This window comes from Chrysemys picta, chromosome 2, assembly GCF_011386835.1.
Source record: "Chrysemys picta bellii isolate R12L10 chromosome 2, ASM1138683v2, whole genome shotgun sequence".
In the NCBI taxonomy this organism is placed as follows: Eukaryota; Metazoa; Chordata; order Testudines; family Emydidae; genus Chrysemys; species Chrysemys picta.
Window position 1 is genome coordinate 265668902 of NC_088792.1, and position 13082 is coordinate 265681983.

Genomic DNA, 13082 nt, shown 5'->3' on the forward strand with positions numbered 1-13082 from the left:
CAGGGTGGGAGGCTGAGGCTAATCGCCTGGCTGCTGATTACGCGCAGTCAGACACCAGGGCGATTAGAAGAGCACACCAGGAAGCGCTGTGCATCAGAGAAGCTTTGAAAACCAGTTTCATGACTGGCCAGGCTACAGTGTGAAATATCTGTTTGTTTCTCCTTCATGAAAACCCGCCCCCTTTATTGACTCATTCTCTGTAAGGAACCCACCCTCCCCCTTCCCCCAGCTTGCTTTCAAACCAAATAAAGTCACTATCGTTTAAAAATCATTTATTCTTTATTAATAGATTATAAAAAGAGGGAGGGAACCCGGGTGGGGTTTGGGAGGAGGATCGGCAGGAAGGAAAAGGCCACTAAAAAAAGGTTAAAAAAATGACAGCCTTTTGCTTGGGCTGTCCACTGGGGTGGAATGGGAAGGTGCACGGAGCCTCCCCCTCCCCCCCGCGTTCTTACATGTCTGGGTGAGGAGGCTATGGAACATGGTGAGGGGGGTTATACAGGGGCTGTAGCGGCACTCTGTTATCCTGCTGCCGTTCCTGAAGCTCCACCAGACGCCGGAGCATGTCTGTTTGCTCACGCAGCAGCCCCAGCGTTGCATCCTGCCTCCTCTGATCTTCCTGCCGCCACCTCTAATCTCGAGCGTCTCTCCTCTCCTCACGTTGGTCCCTCCTGTCCTCACGTTGGTCCCTCCTGTCCTCACGTTCACTGGCTTCTTTCCTATACTTTGAAACCGTGTCCTTCCACTCATACAGATGAGCTCTGTCACTGCGGGTGGATTCCATGATTTCTGCAAACATCTCGTCTCGCGTCTTCTTTTTCGGACGCCTTATCAGTGATAGCCTTCGGGACAGAGGAGGGAGGCTTGAAGAATTTGCAGCTGCTGGAGGGAGGGAAAAAAGGAGAGAATTTTTTAAAAAGATACATTTTGCAGAACAATGCTTATACTCTTTCAGGGTGACCAACACAATTCAGATTACATAGCACATGTGATTTCTGTGCAAGGTCGCATTTTGCCTCTTAATATTGAGTGCCTGTGGCTTTGCTGCTAGAGATCACAGACGCGGTCCGGGCAACAGAATTCGGCTTGCATGCGGCCATGGTAAGCCACTGTCTTTCGGCTTCTGCGCCCTCCTTTCCCACATACCAAGCAAAGCCCATTGAGTGCTGCGGTTTTCCTGTTAACATTCAGCAGCAGAAAACAAACTAACCACCCCCCCCCATTCCAATTCTCTGGATGATGGCTTTATCCCTCCCCCCACCACGTGGCTGGTGTCAGGGAAGATCCCTGCAGGAACCAAACTAACACCCCCCACCCCGCCATGAATTCTCTGGGATGATCGCTTTACCCCTCCCCCCACCGCGTGGCTGGTATCAAGGAAGATCCCTGCTAGCCAAACGCGAAAAGCTCTGGGCCAATCCTGCCCCTCCCCCCGCGCTTGGCTAACTGCAGGGAAGGATTTCTTTTCAGCCACAGGCAAACAGCCCAGTAGGAACTGCCACCTCTGTCCCCTTAATTAAATTCCCGTATTTCTACCAGGTTACCATGAGCGATATCACTCTCCTGAGGATTACACAGCAAGATAAAGAACGGATGTTGCTTGAATGCCAGCAAACACCGGGACCATACGCTGCAGGCTTTGTCATGCAATGATACCAGATTACTTGCTGCAAGCATGGCGCGGTCAAGTGTCCTACCATGGAGAACGGAATAAGGATGCACTGCCCAGAAACCTTGTGGCAAGGCTTTTGGAGTACCTCCAGGAGAGCTTCATGGAGATGTCCCTGGAGGATTTCTGCTCCATCCCCAGACACGTTAACAGACTTTTCCAGTAGCTGTACTGGCTGCGAATGCATCCCAAGTCCTCAGGGCAAAGTAATCATTAAAAACCCTTGCTTTTAAAACAAGTTTTATATTTTAAAAGGTAAACTCACCTGAGGTCCCTTCCATGGGGTCGTGGTCTTGGATACTGGGTTGGGAGGGTACTTCAGTCAGGCTGAGAAAAAGATCCTGGCTGTTGGGGAGAACAGAGTGCTGGGTGCTCTCTGCAAACTCATCCTCCTCCTCCTCCTCCTCCTCTTCCCCGTCCGCAGAATCCTCAGGTGTAGCTGGTGAGATTATCCCCGCCTCGGAATCCACGGTCAGAGGTGGGGTAGTGGTGGCGGCCCCCCCAAGAACTGCATGGAGCTCGTCGTAGAAGCGGCATGTCCGCGGCTCTGACCCGGAGCGACGGTTTGCCTCCTTTGTTTTTTGATAGGCTTGTCTGAGCTCCTTGACTTTCACGCGGCACTGATCTGAGTCCCTATTGTGGCCTCTCTCCATCATGCCCTTGGAGATTTTTTCAAAAGTTTTTGCATTTCGTCTTTTTGAACGAAGTTCTGCTAGCACTGAATCCTCTCCCCATATAGCGATCAGATCCAGTACCTCCCGTACGGTCCATGCTGGTGCTCTTTTTCGATTATCGGCCTGCATGGTTACCTGTGCTGATGAGCTATCTGTGGTCACCTGTGCTCTCCATGCTGGGCAAACAGGAAATGAAATTCAAATGTTCGCGGGGCTTTTCCTGTCTACCTGGCCAGTGCATCCGAGTTCAGATGGCTGTCCAGAGCGGTCACAATGGTGCACTGTGGGATAGCTCCCGGAGCCAATTCCATCGAATTGCGGCCACACTAACCCTAATTCGAAATGATAAAATCGATTTTGGCGCTACTCCGCTCGTCGGGGTGGAGTATAGAAATCGATTTAAAGAGCCCTTTATTTCGAATTAAATGGCTTTGTTGTGTGGACGGGTGCAGGGTTAATTCGATTTAACGCTTCTAAATCCGAATTAAAGTCGTAGTGTAGAGCAGGCCTAGGTCAACGGGAGAATTCTTCTGTCAGCCTAGCACTGTCTACACTGGGGTTTAACTGTGTCGTGCCGAGGTGTGGACTTTTTATACCCTGCAGCAACTGACCTAATTTCCTAATGTAGACCAGGTCTAAATAAGAGTTTATAATCTAAGCAAGAAAAACGCCATTGGCAGTCTGGACTATTGATGTATATTACATTTTTGTATTAACTTAATTTTTTTTCATGGCAAGTAAAAAAACAAGTGTTATCTAGATACTCTAAGGTGATGGGGGGGGGGGAGAGCAAATTTTGTTTTTAACTAAGAGATTGGAACAGCTCTGCAGTGTCCCTGGTAAAAACAAAAAAACCAAGTCATTTAAATCATATCCCTATTAAGAACTGACAAGACTGAAATGGCTTCCACAGAACCATGCTAGTATCTTAAGCAAATATATAATTTAGTTGTTTTTATATAACACGGCTATTTTGTGTTCACATAACTAGGGAGTAGACAAATGGGACTTATGCCATTTGTAATGAAATTCTGGGGGGAAATATGCACTGTAATTGAAGTTCAGATATTTAAATTGAAGATACTCTATATACACGTCAGCTGAGAGAAAACAATTCAGCCTCATTAACAATAGAATTTTTGAGCTTAAGGAATAGATAAGGTAATTAAAGCCTATACAGTGTGTGCACTATCCCTTTAAAACTATTTTGGATTAATGATGACAATATTGCATTTACACAGCACCATTCTTCCAAATGGGTCCCGAAGAATATAAACCAACTGCACAATTGTATAGAAATATAGGAATTGCTTTGCCCACCACTGAAGTGCAGCCATCTCTGGCATGACATGCGTTTCTTGTAAGAATACAAGGCAATCATAGAAATGTCTGGCTGTAAAGGACCTCCAAAGGTCATCTCTCTGCACAGAGGCAGGATCAAACCAGCAGTATCACATAGCCATTTAACGTAAGAGAAGACTACAATATCCAATCAAAATAAAAAAGGGGAATTTTGGGTAGTTAGTTAACGAGTCTGAATTTGTACAGGACACTAGGATAATTCTTGCAAAAGTGCTATGGGATTTTTAATAACCACAGGTAGCCAGGAATATTTTTTTTTCCCATCTGACAGTACCCTTCAGGAGCACCTCATGCATACAGTCATACTGAAGCATCAGTTGGCACTAACTGAGAAATAAATGACCAATGACAATCAACAGCACTTCTCCGTACAACATGTACATTTTTTGTAGAGATTCCTAACTAAAAATTGACCCATTTAGTGTCTGAACACACTCAAAGAACAGTGTCACACAGTCACTTAAGGTAAAAACACAATTTTAAAATGTTTTATATGATTCAGATTCCAAGACTAGATAGGACCACTGTGATCACCTGGTCTGACCTCCTGTATAACACAGGCCATAGCATCTCCCAAAATAATTCCTTTTGAACTAGTGCAGATCTTTAAAGAAAGAAACAAAAACAAAAACCAACCTTGATTTAAAATTTGCCAGTGTTGGCGAATCCATCATGACCCTTGGTAATTTTTTCCAATGGTTAAGTACCCTCAGAGTTAAAAATGTGTGCCTTATTTCCAGTCTGAATTTGTCTAGCTTCAACTTCCAGCCATTGGATCGTGTTATACCTTTCTCTGTTAGACTGAAGAGCCCATTATCAAATATTTGTCTCCCACGTTGCTTCTTATAAACTGTGATCAAATCACCCTTTAAACTTCTCTTTGTTAAGCTAAAATAGATTGAGCTCCTTGAGTCTAATCACTATAAGGTATATTTTCTAACCCTTTAATCATTCTCATGGCTCTTCTCGGAAACCAGTTTATTAACATCCTTCAACTGTGGACACCAGAACTGGACACAGTATTCCAGTAGTGGTCACATCAGTGCCAAATATGTAGGTCAGAACCTCTCTTTTATACATCCAAAGCTTCCTTTTGGCCACAACATTGCACTGGGAACTCATGTTCAGCTGCTTATCTTCCATGACCCTCAACTCTTTTTTTAGCATCACTGCTTTCCAGGATAGCCTCCTTTCCTATATGGCCTACATTCTTTATTCCTATACATATACATTTAGCCATAATACAAATACATTGTTTGCTTCCATCCAGTTTACCAAAGTGATCCAGACACCCTGACTTTGCTTTTCATTATTTACCACTCCCCAATAGGATTCTATTTTTAGAGAATAAATTAACTCAGATACTTCGCCTTTTGGAGATAATGGATCACAGCAACCATCAAGAAGGTGAGAAATAATCTCCCCTGGTCCCTGTTGACTGTTCAAAGTGTTAATTGCTCTGCATTGCTTGTAAAATTGCTGACTTTGCTGTGTAATTGCTCAAGTCCTTTGCTCAACAAGTTGCTGCAGATAATATTTCTAGCATTGGCAACAAGTTGTGTTAACTCAGTGCAGACTTTACTACAGACAGGACAAAGAACTGAGGACTGGAGTGTATGTCCTTGTTCTGCTAAGTTTTTTTTCTTCCCTACGCTAATTTCACACAAATTCCACTTAAAGGTATTTTTAAAGGATATTTAAATGCACTGTTACCCATCCTGGTAGGTTTTCTTGGACTTCTCCCTTTCTATAATAATTCCATGAAGGCCCCACACTGGCTACATTCCTTCAAATGTTAATTGCTTGCCTGGGGGAAGAGTCAGGAAGCATGGATTCCTCTCCTCACCTTAGTCAACTTTGAGCACAGCATATCCAAAAGGAAATCTCACTACCAGAGGCAGTGTGGAGGAAAATTTTGACCAGTCCCAAAGGGACTGCTTTCAATCTATGTAGCTTTTGTTCCACTACAATGTTACCTCCCTCCTCATAGCAGTTATACTCACCCTTGTGGTGAGGGGTATGCAACCTCTTCTCAGGCTGCTACTGGGAGCCTGAAACTATCATCTTCGTGAGACTCTTCTACCCTGCTGGGTCAGAGCGGATTCTGTCTCTGCTCTCCTGTGTCATCACTTCTCTACATGAGTGGCCGGTGACCCAGCCTTTGGGGGACGCTAGCCCCCGGCTTCTCCCCTTCTGCCGGAGGCCCTGCCCCTTCCTCTCCCCTTGTGCCCTCTCTACCCTGCAGGAGCCCAGAACACTCCCACCATGGCCCCAGGACCAGCGCTGGACGGCGCAGCAGCAGCATCTACAGCCTCAAAGTGCTGGGTGGCACGGTCCGAGCACCGGGAGGGCAGCGCGGTCCCACCGCCAGCTGCCCCGAGTCCCTGTGATAGGCTGCCCAGCCCCAGCCAGCCTGGGCCAAGGCAGAGCACCAGGAACTGCAGGAGGGAGCCTCTTGGGGGCGCAGCATGGGTGGGGCAACGCCAGGCTGTTTGTGGAGGCACAGCCTCCCCCAGCCTATGATATCCACCGCCCATGCTTCCCTATAATACATTTTGTTAATCAGTCTATAAACTGACCCTTTCAATAGCAAATGTCATTTACTAAAATCAATTGATATAACCTAGTAGGATTAGATTTGCATTGTTTTAGTTAAGGGATGTTTATTTATAATGACTTAGGCCTTGTCCGCATTGGAGATTTGTCCTGATTCTGGCCATCCCTGGCTAGCCACAAGTGTAAGGGAACCAATACAAACCCCTAGCGTAGACATCATCTGCACCAGTGAAACTAACCCAGGTTTTGAGCAGTTTGAACAGGTCAGGGCAAATGCCCAGTGCAGATTCTTAATTTAAAATTTTTATCAATACAAATAATTTCCTCCCACCGCCTCATATCTTGCTGACTGAACAAACCAGACACCTTCTTTTGTGTACTATCAAGCTACAAGTGACTCCATCAGAGGACATTTTTACATATTCCTCCACTCCATCTCTGATGTTTGATTATGCATAATAGGCTTACCCCAGAAGGTTTTCATTTTAATGTTTCAAATTCACAAACAGTTTTATCACTTCACATTTCAACTAACATTCATGGGAAGTTTGCTGGTAGCTTTTTGGGATGAGGGTGAAATTGACATATACTGATGCTAACTGACTGAAATCAAATCTTCCTGTCTTTATTAATTTAAAAGGTGTGCTGTCAACTTGAAATCTAGTCCAGTCAAAACAAATGAGTTAAAAAAAGTGGCTTCAGGTAATTTATATGCCCCAGAATTTTCCTGCTGATTTTTGTGGGTTTTCAGTCACATTTTCCTATTTTAAAAAAATATTTCTCTCCCCCCTTCTTCCATGGAAAAGACCCATACAACTGAAAGGGGAAACGGACTAATTGCCTGATTTTCAGAGGTACTAAGTACTCATAGCTTCCTTTGACTTCACTGGGAACTACAAGCACTTAGCACTGACAAAAAAAATCAGATTGTAAATGACTATATGGGGGAAAACAGTGAAGTTCATTATACTCAAAATTTGGACATAAAAAACTGACAATAGAAAGAAAAATATCTTTTTTCCCCTCATGCTTTCTGTTACAATATCTTAAGGTGTTACCTGTAACAAGAGCAGTTACAAAAATCAGATAGATGTACAATTTTGTGTGTGTGTGTTAATGTTAATAGTGGTTCTTTAAGAAATAAAGTCCTATTTTGTTCTCCTTAAGCATGTAGAAATCCTACTGAAAGCAACAGGAGTTCTGTATTCCAAAGGAGAGGATGAGGCAGCCTGTATTTATTCCAACTTCCCTCTAAAACAACAACATTTTAATGCAAGTCCCCCCCATATTTAATTCTTAATAAATCAGCTTTCAATACAAAATTTACTATTCCTTTAAATGAGAAGAGTGAATACGCAAACTGTATTATAGGACCATGACTCTAAAATATTATTGAAGAATCTCTGCCAAAATACTGCTAAATAATTCCTTTCTAGTTAAGATCAAATTTATGGCTAATAGAGTAGAAGCTTGCTAATTCACACTAATGACTGCGAGATCCATTGCAAATTATTGAATTTTGCAAATAAGTGGGAAACACAATGAAAAAAGCAAGGGTAATGTATCACAAAATGCACTTTGCTCATTTATTCTGACAACTGTGGTTTCAATTATTTATAATACTTCATCATGTACTAGTAAATGTACTGTAGTCTATTTTGTAAAAATAGACATTAGTAAGATTAGAGTAATAGGACATCTGCTATTACCTCTTTGCTCAGAGGAGCACCACATTGACCAAGATTTTCAGAAGTGGGGAGCCTAAAGTTTGAGTCCTTTGTCTATAATTAAGTATGTAAATAAGTAGGCTGATTTTCAAAACTTCTGAGCACCCAGCAGCTCCCATTAACTTCGAACACCTAGATGAAAACCTCAATGGGAACATCAGGCCACTTATTTAGGTACCTAAATATGGTCTTAGGTAGCCTAAATTAAGGGCTCCATTTTGAAAGGCCTGGCCAACTTGCATCAGCCAAGATTTGATCTACTTCAAAGGGCCAAATCTTGGAGTCAGTGGGAGTTTTGCCTGCATAGGCCTATAGATATTAATCAAATATCTAAAGATTTAAAACAAACACACCTCCTTTTAAAAAATAAAAACTTTATTTCTCCCTACTGCTATTGCAGGTCCATCTACAGAAGCAGAAGAGGAAAGCAAGCCTTCACTTCCCTAAGTGTAGTTAAACATAGTTCTGCTTTCCATACTTGAATCACAAGTGCAATGTATGTGAGCAAAGCTCATTGTACTATGGGGGAGGGGGTGGGGGGGACAAAGCAAATTTGAATTTAGTCATTCCAGTAACAGAGTCATTTCCAGACTATTAAATACTAAGGGTGTTGGCCCGAGTTGCATCACACACAACCTACGCTGGATGAACACCATGTACTCAGCAAACGAGACGGTTGGGCATCCCAGGAGGATTAGTGTAACAGACTTGCCAGTGCATGCAGTTCTATCTGTTTTATCAAGTATATCACAATTCTGAAAGAAAAAAACCCCAACATTTCCCCCCTTAATATATTAGCACTCATAGAGGTGCCAGATTGACAGCCCAGGAGCATAACGTTTTAATATGATCTGGAGAACAGCTCCAGTGCAGACAGCAGCTGTACAAGCTTCCCTCTCGAACTGAGCTGAAACTTGAAAGGCAATGTGAGGGAACCACTTCCAGTAGTGATTGTTCAGCTCCGTCGCCATGATTTTTCAGTTCTTGACTGCTGCCTACCCTGCTAAGAATGCCAGATATGGAGGGAAACTTGTTGAGTAGGATCTGGAATGAGACCATCATTTCATTTCAGATAGCCTTCTGAACAGTCCTACTGTGACTTTAAGTCACTATCAGGGCTGGTTTTGGGGAGGCTAGCATTGCTGGCAGCTGTGCCTGTGCAAGGCATGTTGCAACTGGTTCTTGTGCAGAGAGAAAGGAGCTGGAAGGCTCATTGTGACCTCTGCCCTCCATTGCACAGCCATATAGGGCCAATCACAATCTGGTCTTCAGTGTCTTATGTTTTCACTTTAACACTGGCGACCAAAAGGGATGAAAATCCCTTCTGGACTCTACCATGAAAAAGCTCTTTGAAATTGTGTCCAAGAAATCAAAGTGATTCTTCCTTCAATATAATGTTTAGAAAAGCAAGAACTGAACCTTCTACAGCACACTCCTGGAGCCATTCCACCTACCCTGCAGGGTGAATTGTATTGAGCAACCCTGAGTTTCTGTAAAAGAGATACTCCCTTCCTGTAGGGTAGCTGGAATTTTTAGGCTCCAGGAAACTATAGAAGAGCGCCATACTTAACAGGCAACTCAGTTTTCCAGCAGAGTATCATTCAACCACAATTTATGGGGAAAGAAAAGATTTCCTGTAATCTGACTGTACTCACCCATCGTGGGAATTTGCTTCCAGTATGCTGACTCATTTTTTGCTGTGTGTTCCTGTTTCATAGAATCATAGGACTGGAAGTGACCTCGAGAGGTCATCTAGTTCAGTCCCCTGCACTCATGGCAGGACCAAGGATTGTCTTCACCATCCCTGACAAGTGTTTATCTAACCTGCTCTTAGAAATCTCCCATGATGGAGATTAAAAACCTCCCTGGGCAATTTATTCCAGTGCTTAACTACCCTAACTGTTAGAAAGCTTTTCCTAATATCCAACCTAAACCGCGCTTGCTGCAATTTAAGCCCATTGCTTATTGTCCTATCCTCAGAGGTTAATAAGAACAATTTTTCTCCCTCCTCCTTGCAACAACCTTTTATGTACTTGAAAACTGTTATGTCCCCTCTCCGTCTTCTCCTCTCCAAAGTAAACAAACCCAATTTTTTCAATCTTCTGTCAAAGGTCATGTTTTCCAGACCTTTAATCATTTTTGTTGATCTTCTATGGACTTTCTCCAACTTGTCCACATCTTTCCTGAAATGTGGTGCCCAGAACTGGCACACTATTCCAACTGAGGTGTGGAGTAGAGTGGAAGAATCACTTCTTATGTCTTGCTTACAACACTCCTGCTAATACATCCCAGAACGATGTTTCCTCACAGATTTTCCTCTTCTTTCCAAAATGGCATCAACTTTCCTCCACTTATTTGTGACAGGATGTACTCAAAGATGGGTCTGAATTTGGGGTATATAAACACTAATGACTTCCACCCAGCAATTTCTCTTCCCCCCCATCACTTACTTATGCTCTCATTGGATTTTATAAAATGTAACCAGAAAGTCCCCTTTGAGATGTAACAACTCATTTGCATGGCAGCTCTCTGGCAGAGATGCAGTCAGATCATTACAGCTTGGATAAACAGGGCTTCGGGAGATGAAGGAGGACAGTTTGAATTGCCAATCATGGGTGGCAGGTATAAGAGGTCAAAGGAAGCTAAGCCTCCCGATACAGCCACCGCCACCCCATGTCTGGACCATGATGACCTCACCTGCGTTCCGCCTCTTCCACTTCCTGCTCCGGCCCTTCCCTGAGGCCCCTACCGCTGCCTGGTGAGTCCCTCCTCTCCTCCACTCCACCTTCCTCTCTGGAAGTCCCTGCCAGCCACTGTCTCCCTCCTCACTCCCCCTCACCCATAAGACCCCTCCCACCCACTGCTTGCCGCGTTCCTCCTCTCCTCCATCCACTTCCCTGTGATACCCTCCCTCTCTGCTGCTTGCCACGTCACTCCTCACATTCCCACCCCCACAGGGGAGGGGGGTGAAGGAGAGGAGGGATGGAGAGAGTGCAAGCAGTGGGGGCCTCACAGGGGAGGAGTGGAGGGATGTGGCAGGCGGTGGGGGGGGCTGAGCGGGGAGAGGGGAGTCTGGGGCAGAGCAGGGGTGGGGCCTAGGGTGGAATGTGGGCAGGACTCTGGGCAGAAAAGATGGGATAGGGAGCTAGCCTCCCCCAGGGGAAGCTTCACCCGCCGCCCATGTTGCCAACACTGGAGTACAGACAAGAGAACACTGACAACTAGTTGGCTTTAAAGAGTCCCTGTCAGGTGGCGTTCAGCTTCATTCAAGTGTTGCTCACACTTGACACACACCTTTACCAACTTTAAAAGCTATTAAAGGGTTAACCCCCAACGTGTGTGTGTTTCAATAGGTACAATTCAACAGTTAATTTTTAGATGCCTTGGGCTTCCATGGTTTTACACCCTGATGAAGCTCAAGGTCAAAGAGGGAGTTGGATTGTAGCTGGATTCTCGGAGCAGGAAGATGGTTGGGACTGGAGGATTTGCTTTCCACCATAGGCTCCTCCTGTGTACTGAGAGCTGCCCTGATAAAAACACTGCAACATTCTAAAGAAATAAGTCAGAGCTCTGAAACACTGCTATTGTAAGCTGGAGTTTTGGACTATTATTGCAGAATACCGTGGTACCTTTTTTAGGATTATTCACACCAGTTTCTGCTTCCTTGTTCCTTGCAGTGGTCCAAATCCTTCCTTTAAGCAAGAAGTGAAAGTAGACTCCCATTTAAAACCTAAAATACACCTACTACATTGAGATTTTTGAGGGGATATTCTTCCACACCCTGCAGAATGGGTCTATTTATGGTCAACATGAGATCATAGTACAGTGTCTGTACAATCCCCAGGAGACCAAAACAAAACTGCTGTCAACTAGCATTTGCTAAACTGGGATTGCTCTGGGGGTTTGTGCACACAGAAAATTATTAAACACACTTAAACTATAAATAGTAATGAACTGAAAGTAGTAGCTCTTCTTAAGGTCAGCAAAAGTGAATCCTAAACTGGTGCAGTTTTATAGTTAAATTACAAAGCACTCAACCTAAAATTAACTTCCTCTGGGCAATCTTAAAATAGTTGATTGCTGGATCTGAGCTGATGGGTGTTCTCTGTTAGTTGCTCCTGATGAAATATAAAAGTGGTTTATTGCATCTATAATTACATAAAAACTTTGCCCAGTACTTTTCTCTGCTGACTGGAGGAGTCAAGTTTAGATGTATATGAAATACAGTGATGAATATGAAAAAGGCATAAAGCAATGTAAACAGTATCAAACTTTCTGAAACAAGTCTGCTACTCAGACTTACAGTTCATACAATGCAGGTGTGTGTGATTATATATGTTCATATACAAATATTTAAAGGAACCACCAAGGCACATAACTTTAAGTGATCCTGTTATTATAACCCTCGTGCTCTCCTTCCTCCCCGTCCCCGCTGTTTGTCACTATCACTCAAAAAATCAAAAGTCAGGTCCTGAAAAAAATAATGAGGTTGGCTTAAAAATCATGATTATAAAAAAAATAAACTTGAGGGGTTTATTTGCCTTCTGGTTATTGAGCCTTTAGGAGTCCCGGTTTCAGGTTGTTTTCTACCATAGTGAGGGCTAGAAAGTTCCTGAGATTCTCATGTAATCACCTGACTTCAAAAGTTGGAGCCTGTAGAAAACAACAAATATCATGAGAGTCATGATAAAACCATAAGAGCTGGCAATTCTGTTTTAAGGGTGATACCATCTCTTTGGTTGCAGATTGTGTAGCTAAACTTTTAAGTAAGGTGCATATATAACTCTGGTGTCAAGTATGAGAGGGGTAGCCGTGTTAGTCTGAATCTGTAAAAAGCAACAGAGGGTCCTGTGGCACCTTTAAGACTAACCGAAGTATGGGAGCATAAGCTTTCGTGGGTGAATGCCCACTTCATCAGACGCAAGATATATAACTCTGGCCTCACCAAATTCATGGTCCATTTTGGTCAATTTCATGGTCATAGGATTTTAAAAATCATAAATTTCATGATTTCAGCTATTTAAATCTGGAATTTCACAGTGCTGTAATTGTAGGGGTTCTGACCCAAAAAGGAATTGTGGGGGGGTTACAGTA

At 43.7% G+C, this 13082-nt stretch overlaps 2 protein-coding genes across 3 annotated transcripts in view; both read right to left on the minus strand.

Moving 5' to 3' along the window:
• The window catches only part of SAMD12 (sterile alpha motif domain containing 12), a 230306-nt gene that overhangs the window by 33127 nt on the left and 184097 nt on the right, over positions 1-13082 (minus strand). The window lies entirely within an intron of this gene.
• On the minus strand, positions 35-10718 carry LOC135981804 (uncharacterized). Its single transcript, XM_065586059.1, has 2 exons — positions 1935-10718; positions 35-882 (listed from the first exon to the last, which is right to left on the minus strand). Exons 1-2 carry the CDS (start codon positions 2470-2472, stop codon positions 632-634), a joined length of 789 nt encoding a protein of 262 aa, XP_065442131.1. The 5' UTR covers positions 2473-10718; the 3' UTR covers positions 35-631.